The 22,498-nt window shown below is 37.1% G+C and overlaps 1 protein-coding gene across 1 annotated transcript in view; it reads left to right on the forward strand.

The window, feature by feature from the left end:
* Positions 1 to 3,482: 3,482 nt before the first annotated feature.
* The window catches only part of TSBP1 (testis expressed basic protein 1), a 66,985-nt gene continuing 47,969 nt past the window's right edge, over positions 3,483 to 22,498 (forward strand). Inside the window, exons 1-11 of the mRNA XM_070778151.1 lie at positions 3,483 to 3,691; positions 5,395 to 5,481; positions 6,850 to 6,882; positions 7,293 to 7,325; positions 8,399 to 8,431; positions 8,517 to 8,546; positions 8,640 to 8,660; positions 9,922 to 9,942; positions 10,474 to 10,494; positions 19,509 to 19,529; positions 22,127 to 22,165. Coding sequence (XP_070634252.1) covers positions 3,679 to 3,691; positions 5,395 to 5,481; positions 6,850 to 6,882; positions 7,293 to 7,325; positions 8,399 to 8,431; positions 8,517 to 8,546; positions 8,640 to 8,660; positions 9,922 to 9,942; positions 10,474 to 10,494; positions 19,509 to 19,529; positions 22,127 to 22,165 — 352 coding nt within the window. The 5' untranslated portion in view covers positions 3,483 to 3,678. The remainder of the gene's footprint in view (positions 3,692 to 5,394; positions 5,482 to 6,849; positions 6,883 to 7,292; positions 7,326 to 8,398; positions 8,432 to 8,516; positions 8,547 to 8,639; positions 8,661 to 9,921; positions 9,943 to 10,473; positions 10,495 to 19,508; positions 19,530 to 22,126; positions 22,166 to 22,498) is intronic.

Consider the following 22,498-nt stretch of genomic DNA (forward strand, 5'->3'; position numbering starts at 1 on the left):
CTCCAGGTCAATCCAGTTGTTGAAAATGGAAAATTTTCATTCTTTTACACGGTTGAGTAATAGTCTACTGTATATATGTCTACCACATCTTCATTATCCATCTATCAATGAATAACAACTTAGATTGTCTCCATAGCTTAGTTTATTGTGAACAATGTTACAATGAACTTGAGTGCATATTCCATCTCGAATTACTGTTCAGTCTCTGGGTTGGGACATGTCTCCTGCATTGGCAGGCAAGTTCTTTGCCACTGCACCCTCTGGGAAGGGCTGGCAATAGTAACATTAAATTTTCTCATCTCATCCAATGCCTAAAGTAAAGGACAAGTATGCCTTTAAGATGTAATCTTTGATTATCAATGTTAAGCAAACAAAGTGTACAGATCAAAGGTGACACTTGTTATTCATTACTGTACATTTCTTAAACTGCAAACTCTAACAAATCAAATCCATTGAAAGTTGCATATCTGAGCTCTTTCTACATTATTTCTTTCTCCTTGTTAGTGTTTTAGAATTCCTTTTGTGTGTGGTCAGTTTTCTAAAATAGATCAAATGTTCCCCACACCCACTGGAAGTATACAAAGGGCCCATATGTAATTTTTTTAACATGTACACTACATCATATTGACAATAATAAGACATTTAGCACAGGGGTATATTAGTATTCTCCAGAGAAACAGAACAAATAAAGTATTAATATATCTAGAAAAAGAGATTTATTGTAAGGCATTGGCTCACAATTGTGACGGCTTGCAAGTCTGAAATCTTAGGGCTGGTGAGTAGGCTGTAAGAGCATAAGAGAGTTGATATTGCAGTCTTGAGTTTGAAATCCACAGGGAAGGCCAAGCAAGTTGGAAACACAGGCAAAGTTTCTATGATGCATTCTTGAGGCATAATTCTTTTTTCTTTAGGAAATCTCAGCCTTTGCTTTTAAGGCCTTCAGCTAATTGGATGAGTCCCAGCCATATCATGAAGAATAACCTGCTTTACTTAAAGTCTTGTGATTGTAAATGTGTATCACATCTAAAATATACCTTCATAGCAACATCTAGACTACTCCTTGACCAAATAACTGGGCACATAGCCTGGCCAAGTTGATATATAACATTAACCATCACAAAGGGTGTTTAGGTTTGTTTGGTTTAGTTGAGTTTGGGTTCAGATTTATGATGGCAGGAGTAGTATAATGGTAATATCAAGGAACTATAATGTTTCTCCATTAGAATTTTTCTTCATTTTCACATTTAGGCTATGGTAAGATAGCTGCAATTCAGAAACCAGGCTGCTGAGATATTAAGCTATTTTGCAAAATGTTATGCAATCAAATTCTATATAATTCTATTATGGTATGCTATTAACATAGTCAAAATTATATGGTTAATATTTGTAGTTGACTATTGGATTTACAGTGGTTCTGATAACTTTGTGATATAACTAGAATTAATCAATGTCAGACCACCTGACCTGCTTCTTGAGAAACCTATATGCAGGTCAGGAAGCAACAGTTAGAACAGGACATGGAACAACAGACTGGTTTTAAATAGGAAAAGGAGCATGTCAAGGCTGTATATTGTCACTCTGCTTATTTAACTTATATGCAGAGTACATCATGAGAAACGCTGGGCTCGAAGAAGCACAAGTTGGAATCAAGATTGCCAGGAGAAATATCAATCACCTCAGATATGCAGATGACACCACCCTTATGGCAGAAAGTGAAGAGGAACTAAAAAGCCTCTTGATGAAAGTGGAGAGTGAAAAAGTTGGCTTAAAGCTCAACATTCAGAAAACAAAGATCACGGCATCTGGTCCCATCACTTCATGGCAAATAGATGGGGAAATAGTGGAAACAGTGTCAGAGTTTATTTTTGGGGGCTCCAAAATCACTGCAGATGGTGACCGCAGCCATGAAATTAAAAGACGCTTACTCCTTGGAAGAAAAGCTATGACCAACCTAGATAGCATATTCAAAAGCAGAGACATTACTTTGCCAACAAATGTCCGTCTAGTCAAGGCTATGGTTTTTCCAGTGGTCATGTATGGATGTGAGAGTTGGACTGTGAAGAAGGCTGAGCGCCGAAGAATTGATGCTTTTGAACTGTGGTGTTGGAGAAGACTCTTGAAAGTCCCTTGGACTGCAAGGAGATCGAATCAGTCCATTCTGAAGGAGATCAGCCCTGGGATTTTTTTGGAAGGAATGATGCTAAAGCTGAAACTCCAGTACTTTGGCCACCTCATGCAAAGAGTTGACTCATTGGAAAAGACTGATGCTGGGAGGGATTGGGGGCAGGAGGAGAAGGGGAAGACAGAGGATGAGATGGCTGGATGGCATCACCGACTCGATGGACGTGAGTTTGAGTGAACTCCGGGAGATGGTGATGGACAGGGAGGCCTGGCATGCTGCAATTCATGGGGTCACAAAGAGTGGGACACGACTGAGCGACTGAACTGAATCTATGTTAATAGATGAGTCAAAATATGGAGTGATTATTTAAATACTAGTAATTTAAATTTATATATGTAAAATTTTTAAATGACTCCTTCCTCATCAATCTAGGTCATAAAAATAGGCTAAATAAGGATTTCAACTATCAAAGTCAATCTTAGAAAACAAAGTAGGTAGGTGGAGAATCCTATAACTGGAGAGCATTACTCTCTTCCTCCTGCACCTCACTGCTTAGTCTAAAATATATCACCATGGACAGTAGGCCTCCAAAACTGAAATGAACTGTGGCTTTGTAAACAGAATATGGACTCTCGAGTCAGAAACTCTACTGTTTGCTGGTTGGGCAGTTTCAGATGTCTCAGTCTTAAAGGATTTCATTGTGAAGGTTATTGGGGATCACATGTGTTGGTCCTTGGAAAGTATCTACTACAGAGCTATATTGAGGAAGGAAATGGCTACCCACTACAATATTCTTGCCTGTGAAATCTCATGGAGAAATGAGCCTGGCAGGCTACAGTCCATGGGGTCGCAAGTCAGGTATGACTTAGCAACTAAACCACCACAGAGCCTTATGGTTCCTAAACACTTAATAAAAGGGGGTTTTACTGCTCTCTTTGTCCTCCACAATGGCTTGTGAAATCCCATTCACTGGCTCATTCTTCCTTGCACCACAACCTCTTAGCTTTCCCTTACTACATTTAACTCCATTGACTCAGCTTCATGATTCACCTTTCATTTGTTTCAAGGAACCTAGAAATGTTTTTCGCTTTTAATCATCAAACATTTATTAAGTCCCTAACTGCCTCAAGAGTTACAAAGATGGATGAAACACAATCTCTGGTCTCAAAATCCCTGGAAAATTAGAAATTATCCCAGAGCCCAGACAGAGTAAGTTCCCTTCCAGTATCCTGTTTAAGATCCTCCAAAGTATTCTGATATCTTTACAGCCTCTTGGTTACCCTCTTCCTTTCCTCCTGCCTCTAAGTTCTAGTTCTTTGTTATGACACATATTCCAGAACTTTCACAGGCCATACTCCTGTAGTCTGCTTAGGTCTGATCAACCTGAGCCACACAATTCCTCTGTGACTCTCTGCATCCTTGTTTACAAGGGCCTCCCCCACATCCAAGTTCATACTGCTCAGAAACAGTGAGCTTGGGGTGTTTATTTTATCTTGATCTCCCTCTGACAAAGAAATCCAGATGACACAGAACCCACTGAAGACAATACCTGGAACATGGCAGTCTTGGGTATGGACTGACCCCTTCTTTGAGGCCTCCTTGACCCTACTGGCTCAGGAGTCTTCTCTTTGGGAACTTTAATACAACTGCTTTCCCTTCCTTGCCTGCTTTCTTTTTTTTTTAATTTTATTTTATTTTTAAACTTTACATAATTGTATTCAATATCCTTCCTTTCACTTTCATTGATTCCTCTGGAAGCCTGAGGAAAACAAACCCACATTCAACCTGTACAGTGAGTGCTGATTTCTCCTTCAGTTTCTAGAGTTGGAATTGGTCAAAGAAAATAGCTATTTTCTGGAGAAACAGGAAAATTCCTCAGTCTTTTATCTCACTGCCTGTAATATTGCTCACTTTATAATCTTCCTCAATTCTTCCTCTTATTTCCTTCAGGAAGAGAGAGGAGCATTTTCTTAGCGGTCTAACATAAGAACATTCCAGGCACGATTCAAGAGGCTTGATCCAATAGCCTACATGTTTATTCCTTCCTTTCCTAAGGATTATTTCATATCAGATATGAAATTGTTACTTTCATGATACAGGCCAAACTATTTGCTCTTCATTTTAGTGGTATATTAAGAGCAAATCTCTGAAGGTTATTTGGTAAGAGTATTTTCTCTTCTGACCTAATACCTAGAAGACTCAGCAAACATTTTCCTAATTTGCCCTAATTGGAGGTATATTGTTACATCTTGAGGGAAATTCACATATTGCTTTTTTGCAGTATCCTTAATCTTGGTGTAATTTTCTTAGCCCTTCGAAGTCTAGTTTTCTTCAGCATTTTTCACAGTCATAGGCAGATTTATGGTTGGTTCTTTAATTCATTCCTTCCTCACATTCTTTCTCCCATCCTTCCTCATTCTTACCTTTGTTTTCTCTCTCTCTTTCCATCTTTCCTCCCTTTTTTTCCTTCTCCCAAAGCCTCCACAGTCTATGCTCTTCATAACCACAACAATATAATCTTGTTAATATTCTCTCTTTAGTGACACATAAACACACACTAAGGTTAGAAAGTCTCACTGTGCTCTCTCCTACTGACCACAGTAGCAACCCTCATAAATATCTATCTTATAATGAAGGACTTGGTAAGTGATGTTTGAGGGGTCTTTTTCAATAAGAAGTTTCTGTCCTCTGCTGTGACTTGCATTAGTATGAACTGAATGGCCTACAGTCAAATTTTTTGATCACCTATGAAAAAATTTTGAGCATTCATTTCTTATATATGTATAATGCAAATTTTATGAACATACTACTCAACTAATACATAAAGAAAACAGAAAGTCTATAACATTTTTTACAGACTTTAAAACAGAAAGTCTATAAAATTTTAAGTTATAAGTTACATAAGATTAAAACTAATATTTCTTTCTAACATCCCAATGGATTTCTTTACATGCCACTGGCTGCGCTAACCATCTCTTGCCCACAGAGTAAGGAGTTCAATGAGGAGGAAATCTGTCAGATTTCCCACTCTAAACCAAGAGTACAAGCATCTGAGGGTCTTAGTATCTGACCAAAAGGACCAACAGAAAAGCCAAGAAATGGGAGGGAAAATATGTGGGGACAATAAGATGATGAAAAAGGAAGAACAGAGTTGAGGTAGCACAAAAGGGGGTGAAGGGGATATGTCTATCTGTACATAAGAGGTGCCCAGAAATTGTCTCTGATAATGACCATGTCTAAATAAACAGACTACAGGTGAGTTTTCATTTCAGAAATAGTTTTGGCTGTTATCCTGACTCTACTGGGATTTGCCATTCTCGCTATTTTGTTAACAAGATGGACACGGCGCAAGCAAAATGGTGAGTAACAATGAATGAAAATGGAGATTCTCTATGAAAGCCACAGAGGTAGGAATGTCAAGATTCAGTCTGAGTTTTTTCCCATTTACCAGGTAGCTAGAGACTTTGCCAGTATTCTGGAAATCCATTTCAATACATGTAATCTCTGACCTATTAGTGATTCCCCCTGCATCTCACATTACAGAAAGAAAGAAAAAAAAAAAAGATCACATTGAGTTTAACAAGAGAAATAATATGAATAGTCTCAAAGAAAGTTATCTGAGCTCCAAGGGAAATTGCCTTAGTATACTAACGCATATATATGGAATTTAGAAAGATGGTAACAATAACCTTGTGTACAAGACAGCAAAAGAGACACTGATGTATAGAACAGTCTTATGGACTCTGTGGGAGAGGGAGAGGGTGGGAAGATTTGGGAGAATGGCATTGAAACATGTAAAATATCATGTATGAAACGAGATGCCAGTCCAGGTTTGATGCACGATACTGGATGCTTGGGGCTAGAGCACTGGGATGATCCAGAGGGATGGTATGGGGAGGGAGGAGGGAGGAGGGTTCAGGATGGGGAACACATGTATACCTGTGGCGGATTCATTTTTATATTTGGCAAAACTAATACAAAAATTATGTAAAGTTTAAAAATAAAATAAAATAAAAAAAGAAAACAGAAGAGAGAAGGCACTACACTAGTAGATATCACTGGTTAATATTATATGGAAAGAATTCAATATTTTTAGTGATTAGGGAGCTGATAAGAAGAAACAAATATAGAGTAATAGTTGCCAGTGAAACAGAGATATGGCTTAGATCTACATTGACCTATTCCTGTGCCATGAGACATCTTCAGGAATTTTCTTAGCATCTTTCCCACTTCCTTCTAGTCAACTGCTGCTGCTGCTGCTGCTGAGTTGCTTCAGTCATGTCCGACTCTGTGCGACCCCATAGACAGCAGCCCACCAGGCTCCCCCATCCCTGAGATTCTCCAGGCAAGAACACAGGAGTGGGTTGCCATTTCCTTCTCCAATGCATGAAAGTTAAAAGTGAAAATGAAGTCGCTCAGTCGTGTCCGACTCCACGACCCCATGGACTGCAGCCTACCAGGCTGCTCCGTCCATTGGATTTCACATCCCCTCCTTATTTCTCATATTCAGTGCCTATAGGCTCTCAGAGAATAGTAAGTCATATGGAAGAATAAACAAAACAAGGCTGACTAGAGGCAAGGGGAAAAAGGTAGAAACCAGTAATGCATAATGTCCAGACCATTTGGGGAGCAAAGAAACATGGTTTAGAGTGAGGAGAGTTGAAACAGGATAAAGAACACCTCTCACAAGTGGCTAATAGAAATATTTTTGCTTAATTCATCCACAGAAATTGATATCTCAAGATACAGTTCTGAGCAAAGTAAGTACTTATACCCATGAGAAAAAGAAAGTAAGCATTTATGAAATTTCCATAAATCAGGGACCAAATCTGTCTTGTTTACCATTGCATAGTGCATAGTGCACCTTTCATAGTGCATCATTCCATGAACTGAACTAAGTTACTGGGAGAATTTCACCAAAAGGAAAAAGCAACTTTGAGACCCCTTTTGATTATTATTCAGCCCAGATAATATTAGGAAAATGGTGACTGGCATGGTCACTTAGCATACTCCTGCTACTTATGCACAGTCCTTAGTTCCTGCAAAGTAAATTAACTCCCCATAATTACCTGTTATCAGGAGTTCATGTCTACATTAGGTCTCAGAGTCTTAAAGCCCCACTAATTTTCAAGAAGCAAAATCATGGAGCACTCTCTCCTTTTTCTTCCAGGTGCTGGTCTGCTGGACTATGAGGATGACAGAGGTAAATAAACTAAGAAATACTAGAGAAAAACTAGGAAAGTGTTCCTGAGGGGATAAAATGGACTCATCTCCCTTTGAGCATGATTTATTACATAGCACGTCTTTTGTTGTTATAATTTCCAACTGCCAAATCATCTCCTTCTGCATATACAAATACGTGAAAGATTGTGTATTTTTTTCTGAGAAAAGACAAATATGTTCCCTTCTTAAGACCACTAAAAGAATTCTTTCCAATTCCTGTTAATCCCAAGATCTTGGAAAGGTTAATTAACTTTTGAAATGAAACAATTACCTGGATGTGTAAAATGAGAATAAAATACATAATTCATGAGCTGTCATGAAGCAGCATACATGAGGATACTTTATAAGGTATAAAGTATAAGAGATGAGCACAACTTATATTTTTATCTTCATATTAGAAGATAAAATTGATACACAAAGGGTTAAGATACTTATCCAAATTCACCTAGCAAAGGAAGGAGTTGAATAGTGAAGCCAATTTGTGGCCCTGAACTCAATATTCACACTCTTACATCATACTATCCAAAATTGATTTAAGACCAAAAAAGGGCTTATTTTATACTGAGTATTTATTATTATAAAGAGAGTTACATTCTGTCCCTCAAATCAGAAGATGTGATCTGACATGAGTGATAAAATGAAATGATAAAGCTTATTTGAAATAAAACACTCAGAAATTCAATGATTCTAAGGAGATTCTAAGACACACTCTACTTCTTTGTAAGGACACACAACACATACACACTACAAGCACATAGATTCACATCCCCAAGAGGAAAGAAAAGAGAAGGTAACTTGGTCACTTCGCTTGTCCCACATTTGGACTCTTGGCCCATTTCCCCTCTTCTTATCTCTATGATTCATCTGTCTCGACCAACAAGATTGAGGAGCAAAGGGCCCTGACAATTTCCTCTTTCTTTTCTGAAACAGAATCCAAAGAAAATGAGAATATCTGGGAAACTAGAAAAATCTCTTAGGAGCTAGACTGAAACTAATGATGAAACATTTCTTGATGGGTCGTTAGTTAACTTAATCTGTTTTTCCCCCCAAAAGATTTTTCTTCTCCAAGATCTAAAAGAGGAAGAGGTAAATAGATTTTCACCTAATAAGAAAATATTGTAGACATAGTTGTCAAGGTAGAATCTCATTATATTTTCCTCTTCTTTTTTAGGATTCCGGAATTTATACTCAACAGAAAGTGGTAAATAAATTAGATCCCAGCTTGCTAAGAAATTAATACAGAAATTGTTTATGAGAAATTAAGAATCTTTATTTTTTTCCCTCAATCCTTTAGACATTTCATATGATAATCGAGGTAAGTCTATTTAGAGATTATGGTAAAATTAAAGGAAAATCTATACTTTTTTCCTCTTATACATGAAGGGCTATAAAACCTACCCATGTAAAAGATAAGAAACCAAAGTAACATGTAGAAGATTGTGACATTCAGAAATGTTCACCTTCACACTGTGAGACACTTTTTCCCAAGTGCTATTCAATTCCTCGCCTATTTACTTCCTAATTGGTTTAACAAAAGTAATCTGAGTAACTCAGGAGAAATTCAGTATCTTAGAGCTCAGATATGCTAAATATTCAGTGAGCCTTTCTTAATATAAATGCTAAGAAACAAAGGAATAAACCCCTGAAAATTTATCACATTAGGGTATGATCTGTGCATGGAATGCACTGAATTTATTTTTAATATTATTAACTTCCATAGCAAATGTAGCATTTTCTGTCTTTAAAATATCCATAGAACCATAAGAAACAAGTAGCATTAATGGAAAGCAGGGATTTTGTGTGTTTTAGTCTTAATTCACATTACAAAGACAGCCAAGTATCTCCTCCAACAAATGAGCTCATATAAATGCTCATACAAATGAGCAAAGCACTCATTTTCAGAAAAAGAGCTGGGAAAAAAATACATGCTGTCTTCACAGTTCTGGGTGGATCTTTAACTACTTTAGTAAAATAACAAATGATATCATTAAACAACATAATTTAAGTCACTTACAGAGTGCCAGTATTATTTATTTTTACATTTTCATGAAAATAACAGTGATAATATGACAAGTTTTTGTGTAATAGTGATAACACGTCAAGCTTTGTATGTCTCTGGAGCTTTGGTAGAAAGTCTATTTCTATGAAATCACTAAAAAACAAGTTTTAGATTAAAGGATATACATCCAATCACAATAAGCATATGCATATGGATTCATTATAATTTGCTATATCATCATTGAACTTGAATTTTCAATCAGCTGAGTAAATCTTTTCCACTTTTTCTCTTATTTGGCCTCAACTTATTTTATAGCTAATATGTACTGTTTTAGTGTTTCCATGTATATAGTTCATTATTTCTTCTCACTACACTTATTTACCTTAATTAACCTTTCCTGCCCTTTTTTTTTTCCCCTTTGGGCTTGTTATTTGGCTCATAAACTAAGGCATAAAGAGATTTTGCCTTAGTTTCTTGCTTACTTGGCTACTAAGGGTGTTGATTAAGTAATCCTCCATAATAATATCAAAACTATAGAAACAATTCAAAATGACTTTTCTTTTTTGTGTGTTTTTAGAGGGATACAACAGAAATTACAGTGAGTATCCTCTTATTTCTCAACAAAAGTGTGTTTCCCATTAAGTAACATTTCCCTAGGTTGTCAAAGGTTTGGGGAAAGAGAAATCCTATCGGTTTATATGACTACTAAGCATTAGACAAGGCCACCCAGTGCTGGTTTAGGATGATCTGTCAGTAACACATTTCCAAACTGACTGAAAGGAAAGAAAAAAAAAAAAATTAGAGAAAGTGTTGAATGTGAGAAAAAGGAAGTGATAGAGATAAACAGGGAGAAGAGAAAAAGAGACAGAAAGGAGAATAGAAAAAAATGCAAGCCACAAGTTTCATAGGAATAGCATCCATCTACTAAAACACAAAACCCTTTACAGAGATTGAAGGGATGAGAGATCTGCTGGACATGACTTCCAGTGCCCACCACCAAGTCAGTGGATCTCCCTCAGCCAGGGCTTCATCTCCTGAAAGGCTGCAATGACTGAAGCTAATAGGCAAAGGTTAGGGATCCAAATTCTGATGATTTGCCTCCTGTGTCCCTGTGTTGTTTGTGTTTTAGCGCCATCAACCAGCTCCCTCGGTAAGTTCTTTGTGGCTTTCTTTCAATTCTACTGTCATCTGGTTTGCAAGTCCTGATGTTCCTGTATTTGATTTTTTCTTTCTCTTAAAGAAGTTTTAAAATTAAAAGACAAAAATAATCAACACTTGTAAACCCACACCCTAAATTTGATAACTGGTATTATTTTTGTCATAATTCTTAACTGTCAGGTAGAAATATTATGTCCCCATTTGTAGATCTATTCTACTCTCTCCTCTTCCCAAAGACTTATAAGTGTATTATAAATCTTTTGTTTATTTTCACATATTTATATAATGTCTCTGTAACACTTAACAACATATAGTATTGTTTTGTATACGTTTTTTAAAATTTTACCAAAATGGCATCATTCTAAAACCATCATTACAACCTGCTTTTTTCCCAAAAAACATGGTAATTTTTAGATATATAGAAATCCAAATTATGCATTTTAATCATTGAATGATATTCTAACTTACAAATACACATTATTTTTATTTTTTCCCCTACTGATACATTCTTAATGTTTCCAATTTCTTCTGCCACAAATAATATTATAAAATGTCCTTCAGTAAGTGGAAAATAGTTTATTCAAGGTACCTACCCTGAAGTGAGATGAATGAATCACACTGTGTATGAACATTCATGTAAGTTAGGGACATTTTAAGTTTACTATTGTGTGAGTTCCATGGTAGTTACACATAGCAATATGTGCTATGTGTGAAACATAGCAAAATGTATAAAAGTTTCCCATTTCCCTGCATCAATTCAAACCTAGATTTTGTCATACTTTTACACTACTGCCACTTTGATAAGTTAAATTACTTTTTTACAGTCATAGATGTATATAAATGTTTGGGCATTTTGGGGGTTTAGCATTGTTTGCTTCATCCTGTGCCTTTCTTCTTTTACTTTGGCCCAAAGATAATCCTTTAGTGGTTCTTTAAGTCCCTGCGTATGTAAAAATTTTTCTAAGCCTTTGTATGACTGAAAATAGTTTTACTTCACCCTCAGCCTTAAACAAGAGTTAAGCTGAGTAAACAATTAGCAATTATTTTTTCTCACACTTTGAAGATTTATTCCATTGTCTTCTGGAATTTACTATTGCTGATAAGAATATGCTACTATTTTGATGACTGTATCTAAGTAAATATGGTTTTAAGATTTTATCCTTACAGTTTGCATTTTAATTTATACATATATTAATTAAATATATATTTATTTATGTTTATATTGGCTTCCCCAGTGGCTCAGCAGCAAACCATTCACCTGCAATGTAGGAGCTGCATCTATCTAACAAAGTATAGTCTCTTCTTCTAAAATAACTGTCAAATATGTGTAAAGATTCTCCTCACAGCATCAGGTCTGGTAACATCTCTTTCATATTTCTCATTTGCATTAGTTAACTCCAGCTCCTATAATAGGTAAATCTTAGAATTTCAGTGATTCTATTCATAAAATCCCATTATTCTGTAGTATCAAATATGCCTGGTTCATGCTTAGCTCTTCTGTCAGCAATGACTTAAGCATTCAAGTTCATCTTATATCTCCACCATCTTTACCTTATGGCTTCTAAGTTTATCTTGCCTACCTTAAGTGAGAAGAGGGGGGAAAGCTTTTAGATCATGAGTGGGAGACTTTTATGGATAAGCCTGGATGTTGTCTCACATATCACTTCCAAATAATTGGCTAGAATTCAATCATATGGCTACACCTAATGGCAAGGGAATCTGGGGGCAATAGTCTAACCATGTTGTATTAATTTTCTATTGCTATTATAACAAAATGCCACAAATTTAATGGCTTAAAACAACACAAATTTATTATTTTATAGTTCTATAGATTAGAAATATGACATGTCTTACTTAACTAAAAATCAAGGTGTTAGCAAGGCTGTATTCTTTCTGGACAGAGAAGGCAATGGCAACCCACTCCAGTACTCTTGCCTGGAAAATCCCATGGACGGAGGAGCCTGGTAGGCTGCAGTCCATGGGGTCGCGAAGAGTTGGACATGACTGAGCGACTTCACTTTCACTTTTCACTCTCATGCACTGGAGAAGGAAATGGCCACCCACTCCAGTGTTCTTGCCTGGAGAATCCCAGGGACGGGGGAGCCTGGTGGGCTGCCGTCTATGGGGTCGCACAGAGTCGGACACTTAGCAGCAGCAGCAGCAGCAGCATTCTTTCTGGAAATTCTAGGAGTCAATCTGTTTCCTTGTTTTTTCAACCTCTAGAGGCTGCCCACATTCCTTGGCTTATGGTCCCCTTTCTCCACCTTCAAAGCTAGTTAAAATAAGCTAAACTTTCACATCATATCACTCTGAACTTTGTTCATTATTACATCTCTTTCTTTGACTCCCTTCAACTTCCTGCTTCTGCTTTTAACACTTCTTAATATTACACTGGGCCCACACAGATCATACAGAATAATCTCTCTTTTTTAAGATTAACTGATTAGCAACATTAACTCCATTTGCAACCCTGATTCCATGTAATCTAACATATTCACAGATTCCGGGGATTAGGATGTGACCATGGAGGACAGGGGAGTGGAGGGGTTCTATATCATTTCCTTATTTCTCGATGCTTGACCCTGGATGTTTTCCTCAGATTATATCATTCACTAATTCTTTCTCTATGTTGTTTAGTCACCAAGTTGTGTCCAACTCTTTTGCTACCCCATGGACTGTAGCCCGCCAGGCTCCTCTATTCATGTAGATTTCCCAGGCAAGAATATTGAAGTAGGTTGCCATTTCCTTCTCCAGGGGATCCTCCTGACCCAGGGATTGTACCTACACCTCCTGCATTGCAGGTGGATTCTTTACCACTGAGCCACTGAGGAAGCCCAATTCTTTTATTTTTTTTATTTTAATTGGAGGCTAATTACTTTACAATATTGTGGTGGTTTTGCCATACATTCACATGAATTGGCCATGGGTGTACATGTGTTCCCCATCCTGACCCTCGCTCCCAACTCCCTCCCCATCCCATCTCTCAGGGTCATCCCAGTGCACCAGCCCTGAGCACCCTGCTTCATGCATCAAACCTGGACTGATAATCTATTTCATATATGTTATATACATGTTTCAGGAGAAGGCAATGGCACCCCACTCCAGTACTCCTGCCTGGAAAATCCCATGGATGGAGGAGCCTGGAAGGCTGCGGTCCATGGGGTCGCTGAGGGTCAGACACGACTGAGTGACTTTACTTTCACTTTTCACTTTCATGCATTGGAGAAGGAAATGGCAACCCACTCCAGTGTTCTTGCCTGAAGAATCCCAAGGAATGGGGAGCCTGGTGGGCTGCTGTCTATAGGGTCACACAGAGTCGGACACAACTGAAGTGACATAGCAGTAGCAGCAGCATATACATGTTTCAATGCTATTCTCTCAAATCATCCCACCCTCGCCTTCTCCCACAGAGTCCAACAGTCTGTTCTTTACATCTGTGTCTCTTTTGCTGTCTTGCATATAGGATCATCGTTACCTTCTTTCTAAATCCCATATATATGCATTAATATGCTGTATTGGTGTTTTTCTTTCTGACTTACTTCACTCTGTATAATAGGCTCCAGTTTCATCCACCTCATTAAAATGGATTCAAAGGAATCCTTTTTAATAGCTGAGTAATATTCCATTGTGTATATCTACCACGGCTTTCTTATCCATTCATCTGTCGATGGACATCGAGATTGCTTCCACGTCCTGGCTATTATAAACAGTGCTGCGATAAACATTGGGGTATAAGTGTCTCTTTCAATTCTCGTTTCCTCAGTGTGTATGCCCAGCAGTGGGATTGCTAGGTCATATAGCAGTTCTATTTCCAGTTTTTTAAGTAATCTCCACACTGTTCTCCATAGTGGCTGTACTAGTTTGCATTCCCATCAACAGTGTAAGAGGGTTCCTTTTTCTCTGCACCCTCTCCAGCATTTATTGTTCATAGACTTTTGGATAGCAGCCATTCTGACTGGCATGAGATGGTACCTCATTGTGGTTTTGATTTGCATTTCTCTGATAATGAGTGATGTTGAGCATCTTGTCATGTATTTGTTAGCCATTTGTATGTCTTCTTTGGAGAAATGTCTGTTTAGTTCTTTGGCCCATTTTTTAATTGGGTCGCTTATTTTTTTGGACTTGAGCTGCAGGAGCTGCTTGTGTATTTTTGAGATCAATTCTTTGTCAGTTGCTGCGTTTGCTATTATTTTCTCCCATTCTGAAAGCTGTCTTTTCATCTTGCTTATAGTTTCCTTCTTTGTGCAAAAGCTTTTAAGTTTAATTAGGTCCCATTTGTTTGTTTTTGCTTTTATTTCCATTACTCTGGGAGGTGGGTCATAGAGGATCCTGCTGTGATTTATGTCAGAGAGGGTTTTGCCTATGTTCTCCTCTAGGAGTTGTATAGTTTCTGGTCTTATGTTTAGATCTTTAATCCATTTTGAGTTTATTTTTGTGTATGGTGTTAGAAAGTGTTCTAGTTTCATTCTTTTACAAGTGGTTGACAAGTTTTGCCAGCACCACTCGTTAAAGAGATTGTCTTTTCTCCACTGTATATTCTTGCCTCCATTGTCAAAGATAAAGTGTCCACAGGTGCATGGATTTATCTCTGGACTTTCTATTTTGCTCCATTGATCTATTTTTCTGTCTTTGTGCCAGTACCATACTATCTTGATGACTGTTGCTATGTAGTATAGCTTGAAGTCAGGTAGGTTGATTCCTCCAGTTCCATTCTTCTTTCTCAAGATTGTAAAGCCCAATTCTTTCTCTGAGTCTCTTCTCTTTGTTTACTCACCTAATGATTTTTGTAATTTAATGACTACATTTTCTACATTTTTTCATTCAATTTTATTCTCTATCAAATATACTTCTTCTGAATTAACGTTATTCTTGCTTTATGGATTCTATCCTTTATTAACTTCCCTTGTGGCTTAGCTGGTAAAGAATCCACCTGCAATGTGGGAGACCTAGGTTAAATCCCTGGGTTGGGAAGATCCTGTGGAGAAGGGAAAGGCTACCCACTCCAGTATTCTGGCTTGGAGAATTCCATGGACACAGTCCATGGGGTCACAAAGAGCTGGACATGACTGAGCGACTTACACTTCACTTCACTTCACTATTTGAAAATCTCTTTTGAATTGCTCTTCCTTCATGTGTTACCCCATTTGTTGTGGCTACTGTCTATCACAACAGTAGGTTTCCTCAGATATATTCTGACTTCTGTCTGTGAGCTCATCTGTTTGAGTTTCTCATAAATCTTTGTTGTATAATAATCCTATTACTGCACAGACTTAATAGGCCAGTTTTTATAAGTTTCTACACACATAGTTTCTTCCCTACATGAGGAATTCAAATGCGGGCTCTATACCTGAACTCAGCTTACACTGAAGTTCTACCATTGCTGATGACTCTGTTTCCAACCATGGCCTGGTGCAAACAGGTCGCTTCCTGGCATACACCACCTAACCAACAGGTGAGAATTAATGGTGCCCTTTTCACAGATTGAGATTTTGTGAGTCTTAGATATACAAGAAGACTAGTCCCAGGCTCTTAAAATGCATAAGACACATGGCCTTCATTTTTGTTTCTGATCGGCTGTTGACATCCCGGCTTCCTGTTAAGATATACGAGTGATGAAACTTCCCACTCACTATCCAAAGTATGGATTACCTCTTGATATATTATTCCAGGAGACTTTTTTTCCTAGTTTTCAAGCTCAGCTCTACATTTTAAATTTTTAAGAAATATTGTGCCCAACTTTTCCAAGTGATTAGAGAAGTGGGTAAAATATCCATCTTGACAGTGAGCCTTGACATTTTATCTTCTAACGTTCAGGTACATCCTGTTTTTTCTTGTTATTCAGCATTCCCATAGGACACAATTGATTTTGAAATGGAAACCCTTTGTTGAAGCAATTATATAGTAATAATTTGGTGCAACAAAGGATCTTTCAAAGGACAAAATAAGACAAAGAAAATTAAGGAGAGGGAAAAGGAAGAAGAGGAGAGACAAGAGGGAAGAGGGGAAAGGACAAAAGCAGCAGGATCAGAAATGAAAGAAGACAGGGAGGCAGGAAAGTTTCCACGGTCTGAGAAACTATTAATCCCTGCAACACTGTTATTCTTTTAATAAAAGAAATTAAATGATGGATTGCATAGATCTTGCACTCCTGTCCTATCTTAAGACTATTACTGATAGAATAAATAAAATCTGAAGTTCATACCCAAAAAACAATCCGTAGATGGATATCCATCTTCCCACCAGATGGCACTGCAACTGATAATAGAAAAGGGAATGTGACCTCTTTCCATAACCTCTTCCTAATATAGTAGCTATAGAATCTAAGTTCTCCCTGAGACACACTGATCTTCTTTTCCTGTTTTCTTTTAGCACTGTCTCAATCCAATATTGGTAAGTTCCTTTCAGTTTAGTCACTCAGTCATGTCCAACTCTTTGTGACCCCATGGATTGCAGCACACCAGGCTTCCCTGTCCATCACCAAATCCTGGCGCTTACTCAAACTCATGTCCATTGAGTCAGTGATGCCATCCAACCATCTCATCCTCTGTTGTCCCCTTTTCCTCCTGTCTTAAATCTTTCCCAGCATCAGGGTCTTTCCCAATGAGTCAGTTCTTCACATCAGGTGGCCAAAGTATTGGAGTTTCACCTTCAGCATCAGCCCTTCTAATGAATATTCAGGACTGATTTCCTTTAGGATTGACTGGTTGGATCTTCTTGCAGTCCAAGGGACTCTCAAGAGTCTTCTCCAACACCACAGTTCAAAAGCATCAATTCTTCAGTGCTGAACTTTCTTTACAGTCCAACTCTCACATCCATACATGACTACTGGAAAAACCAGAGCTTTGACTAGACTGGCCTTTGTTGACAAGTAATGTCTCTGCTTTTTAATATGTTGTCTAGGTTAGTCATAGCTTTTCTTCCAAGGAGCAAACGTCTTTTAATTTCATGGCTGCAGTCACAAACTGCAGTGATTTTGGGGCCCCCCCAAAAAATAAAGTCTGTCTCTGTTTCCACTGTTTCCCCGTCTATTTGCCATTAAGTGATGGGATCAGATGCCATGATCTTAGTTTTCTGCATGTTGAGTTTTAAGCCAACTCTTTCACTCTCCTCTTTCACATTCATCAAGAGGCTCTTCAGTCCTTCTTCACTTTCTGCCATAAGGGTGGTGTCATCTGTATATCTGAGGTTATTGAGATTTCTCCCGGCAATCTTGATTCCAGCTTGTGCTTCATCCAGCCTGGCATTTCACATGATATACTCTGCATAAGTTAAATAAGCAGTTTACATCTTCTTTACATCTACCATTTACATTTACCAAGTACTTTACATCTTCTTAATAACCCTATGAAGCAGACATTATTACAAATGCTCTATTTTAAGTGAACAAACTTAGGTGCAAAAAAAGAGTTAAGAAGTTTGTGCAGGGTCACACAGCTAACAAGTAAAAGAATGAGGATGTAAATTCAAGCATTCTAGCACCTGATCGCCCACAGTACCTAAACAGAACTAATTAGGGTCCCATTTTAAAGAGTTTCATGAGAATTATGTACTTTTTAAATCAATTAATTCAGACTTTTGTAGGTTTTTATTATTCCTCAGTGTCTATTCCAGGAATCTTATTTAAGTCTTCTTTCTATTTCTCAATTCAGGAAAGAGAAATGAGAGCAACTGAGTAAAAACAAAGGAGAACATAGGGCAACTAAAGAAAGTTTAGCTAAGACTAAGGTCTTCCAAGCTCCCTGAAGAGTTTCAACCTTTACAAAGACTGAAAAGAAAGAGTAAATGGCCTCCATGCTCATCACTTGTCCTAAACATTTTTCTGGGCTTCAGGCACAGCACCAAAGCACAGGATCTTTAAAAATCTATGACCAAATCTCATCACAGGTGGAACAGAGAATTGGGTGCTCCCTCAGGAGGGGAGAGTGAGAGTCTTTTTCTCATGCTTCTCTTCAAAAAGGAATTAACTCTGACGTTTTTAAGGAGTTGACCTCAAGGATTTATCTGTGTGTCCATTTAATGGAGCTCAGGAATTGACCATGTTCCCAGTTGTTTCTCCACCATGAAGAATGTCAGCCCTTTTGCTTCTCTATTATCGTAGATTTTATCGGTTAACGATGAAAGGCCCGGGAATATAGGACTTCAGTCTGTGAATTCAGACTAAGTAAATCATTAAAAGTTGAGCCAAAAAGTGTTGTTAAACCCTATTATTTTAAAGATTCATTAAATAAGGTCCTGAAAGATAATGAAAATTATCAAATTTCATATAGCAATTTAAAATTTAACAAAGCAAGTAAGACAAATGCTTATCTTTTCTGCACTGAATATAGTGAGGATTCATTCTACCAAAGTTTGTATGTTACTATTACTGTCATAATTATTATCATGAATAATTATCACAAGCTTTCTCTATAACTTATTTTATAAGAACACTCCAAAGATCAATGGAAAAGAATAGAAAAAAAAAATGAGTTTAGAAGTAGGAAAGAAATTACTTTTTAAAAGAATGTTCCAGGAAGAATAGAAAGAGGAGAAAATTGAGTGGGTACAGAGGAAAGTGCACGAACTTAGAGTCAGAGACACTGGAGGCTAAAACTGCCTATAATTTTTTGGATATTCAGGCACAGACCTTTGCCTCTCTCAGTCTTAGTTTTCTTTTTTACAAAAGTAACATAGCCTTTCTTTGGTTCTTGAAGCTATCACATTTTGGAGAGGATACTCTCCAAACTGAAAAGAGAAACGGGTAAGGAATAGAAAATAGGGGAAATAAAAGGTGCTGAATAGAATCATTATATTGGGAATATAGTAAGTTTGAATTCTCTCCAAAAAATTTCCACTCCTGCATAATATCCAAGAGGAAAGAAGACTTAAAGATTCAAGAGGTGTGGTAACTTGTACCTACTGGAGAATTGAGGGTCTAATGTACAGTTTCTGGAAAGACTTGGGAAATAGGTGGATTATTTAAATAATTAATTCTAGACTGATTTGAATTTTTCTATTGTTCTTTAGTTTTACCTCAAGAATCTGTGAGTAAGTTTTCTTTTTGTTTCAAAATCTGGTCTGTAAGAACTGTATATAAAATGAGATGAGATAAAATCATGTGAACTGAATTGCAGCCTAGAAAATTTAGTGAATCTGTGATTTTAAAATGTTCTGGGGACTTCCCTGGTCCAGTGGTTAAGACTCTGCACTTTCACTGCAGGGGACACAGGTTTGATCCCTGGTCAGGGAATTAAGATCTTACATGCCATGTAGCACAGTAAAAAAAAATTTTTAACAGAAAAAAAAAATTTTTTTAATCTGGTTTGTAGGGCTCCTATACTAGGCAGAGGTAATCTCCCTGTCTTATCTGTTCCCTGCTTTGTGACCAGGCTTGAGGCTCACAATTCTCCACCTTCTCTTTAATTATCTTATCTATGTCATATAAAATGCCGCCTGTAGATGTATTTTGTTTGAACAGCATAGCATTATTTTAAGTTTTGTATTTTGTGTTTTTAGATAGGGTGTGCATTTTTCAAGTGGCCAACATCCCCACTAGCCCCATAACTAACATTCATAATTCATGAGAACTGCTGGCTCCTAACAGCAACTAAGTTTGTGATACCCACAAAGATAACCAGTATTGTGATTTCTGTCTAATATGGAAAATTTAGCACTTTCTAAGAGAACTAATCCTGACATTTTCATTAAGAAGAGTAACTATTCTCAAACCATATTCTTAATAAAAAAAAAAAAAAGCACATAGTAGTACTTGGGCAAGATACTCACGTCATCCTTTTTTAGCTACTTCTCCACTCCGAAAGTCAGTAAGTGGTTATCTTTCACTGTCCTACTTATTGTCTTCACCTAGACAAGACCACAAAACTCTCAGCTTAAAATTTTCCTGTCCTCCTTATTCTATAGTACTTTAGGTCAGGAATAGAAAATATATGATATGCATACCACCTCTGTTCACACTTTTGCCGGTGGCAGACTTCAATAATGGATCATGGTTCTCTTTCCTGCTCATTCCTGCTCAGCCCACATGCAACCTAAAATTCTCCTAATCTCCAGGGAGTTGCTACTTAGAATTAGCATACAACTCATATTCTTAACAATATATGTATTTTTAAACTACCTTAATTTGGTAGTGGGTGTGACATGTTACTTCAATTTATACCATTTAGAAAAACTGACATCTCTTCCCAAATGCTGAAGTAGATCTCATCATTTATGGAAAAAGCTATTATTTCCCACCTAACATAAAAAATAAATAAACAAAAACAGAGTCATAAGTATGCAAATGAAAACAAAGATTTACTACATAGCACTGAGGATTATAGCCATTATCTTGTAATAACTTTTAACGGAGCATAATATGTAAAATACTCAGTCACTATGCCATACACCTGAAACTAATGTATTTTAAATCAACTATACTTCAATAAGTATAGTTGGGCTTCCTTGGTGGCTCAGACAGTAAAGCATCTGCCTGCAATGTGGGAGACCTGGGTTCGATCCCTGGGTCAGGAAGATCCCCTGGAGAAGGAAATGGCAATCCACTCCAGTACTCTTGCCTGGAAAATTCCATGGATGGAGGAGCCTGGCATGATACAGTCAATGGGATCACAAAGACTCGTACATGACTGAGCAACTTCACTTTATACTTCAATTAAAAAAAAAAATTGTAAACTTTGCAACTCACAATATTTCCTACTAAATATAATTGTTTAAATAAGACTTCAGCACTCAAACAGTGATAAACAATGAGAAATAAAAATACATAAAAAACAAAGAGCTGAATAGGTTAAAAAAAAAGACAAGGTGAGGAAAGTAATAGGGAGCAAGAATATCACTGAAAATCTCTAAAACAGGAAAGTTAAAGACCAAATTAGGTTCTAAGTCCAAGTCATAATTTTATATATATGCAAAACCTTGGGAATTCCACGAGCAAATTAACTCATTTCATTAAAAAGAGTTGGTTCAGTAAAGAGATTTTTGGCATCTGAAAATAAGATGGGTTTTTCAAGCCAGAAACAACAGTTAAGAGACTGCAAGGTAACTAAGGAAAACAAAAGGATAGTTTTTTTAAGAGTCAAATCACACAGATTAATAAATCAGAAAAACATACTGAAATGCTCATAATTATGTCCTGTCACCAACATTCAGAACTTTCTAAATGACAGTAAGAAATAAAAGAGAGAAACAAGAAAGTAGAAGAAAAGTAAAATAAAGCAGAATACCTTAAATGCAGTGAAAACTTACTAATTTGCAGAAGAATTTCATTCCTTACAGTCACTGAATATTTCTTTCCATAACATTTCTATTAGAACTTTTCAGCTTTCCTATCCATTATTATGCTTGCTTTTTCACTGCAACATTGCAATGTAAGTAAGACAGGAGATATGATTTCCATTTTAAAGACTAGAAAATTAATGCTTCAAAGGTTTAGTGACTTACCCAGTCAAAGAGCTAGAAAGTAGCAAAGCTAGGACTCTCTAATATTGGATCTTTAACCTCAAGGGTATTTGTACCTCATGCCCTCTGAAAGTCTAAATCTAAGTGGGATTATATTTGTCAATTTTCTTTCTCTTTTGGTTAAACAGCAAACATTTATTTCTCTAAGTTCTTGTCAATTTTCATCATAGGTGATACAAATAACTTAAAAGCAACTCCAGAACTTTTACGTAAGTTTCCCCTCAACTCAGTTGTTTCCATCTTTTACAAAGTGCCTACCACTGTGGGACTGGGCTGGGGGGCGAGGGGAGTGCCTACTATTAGGGGACTTCAGGGGAGGGAGTTGAGGAGGCATGTAAAGATGGAAGAAAGAGAACAATTACTCATTATTTTATTGCTCTCCTTTACTGGTATGAGGAACTTGATGTTGATTTCAGGATCCCCCTAAGTAACTAATGATTTTCTTATTTTGCAAAGTGGAAATTCCACTAATAAAAAATAAAATAATTAACCAAAAAGTAAAATAAAATCCCCAGTTCGATGGGGTCATTTAGCAGAAACAA

This window comes from Bos indicus, chromosome 23, assembly GCF_029378745.1.
Source record: "Bos indicus isolate NIAB-ARS_2022 breed Sahiwal x Tharparkar chromosome 23, NIAB-ARS_B.indTharparkar_mat_pri_1.0, whole genome shotgun sequence".
Classification (NCBI taxonomy): domain Eukaryota; kingdom Metazoa; phylum Chordata; class Mammalia; order Artiodactyla; family Bovidae; genus Bos; species Bos indicus.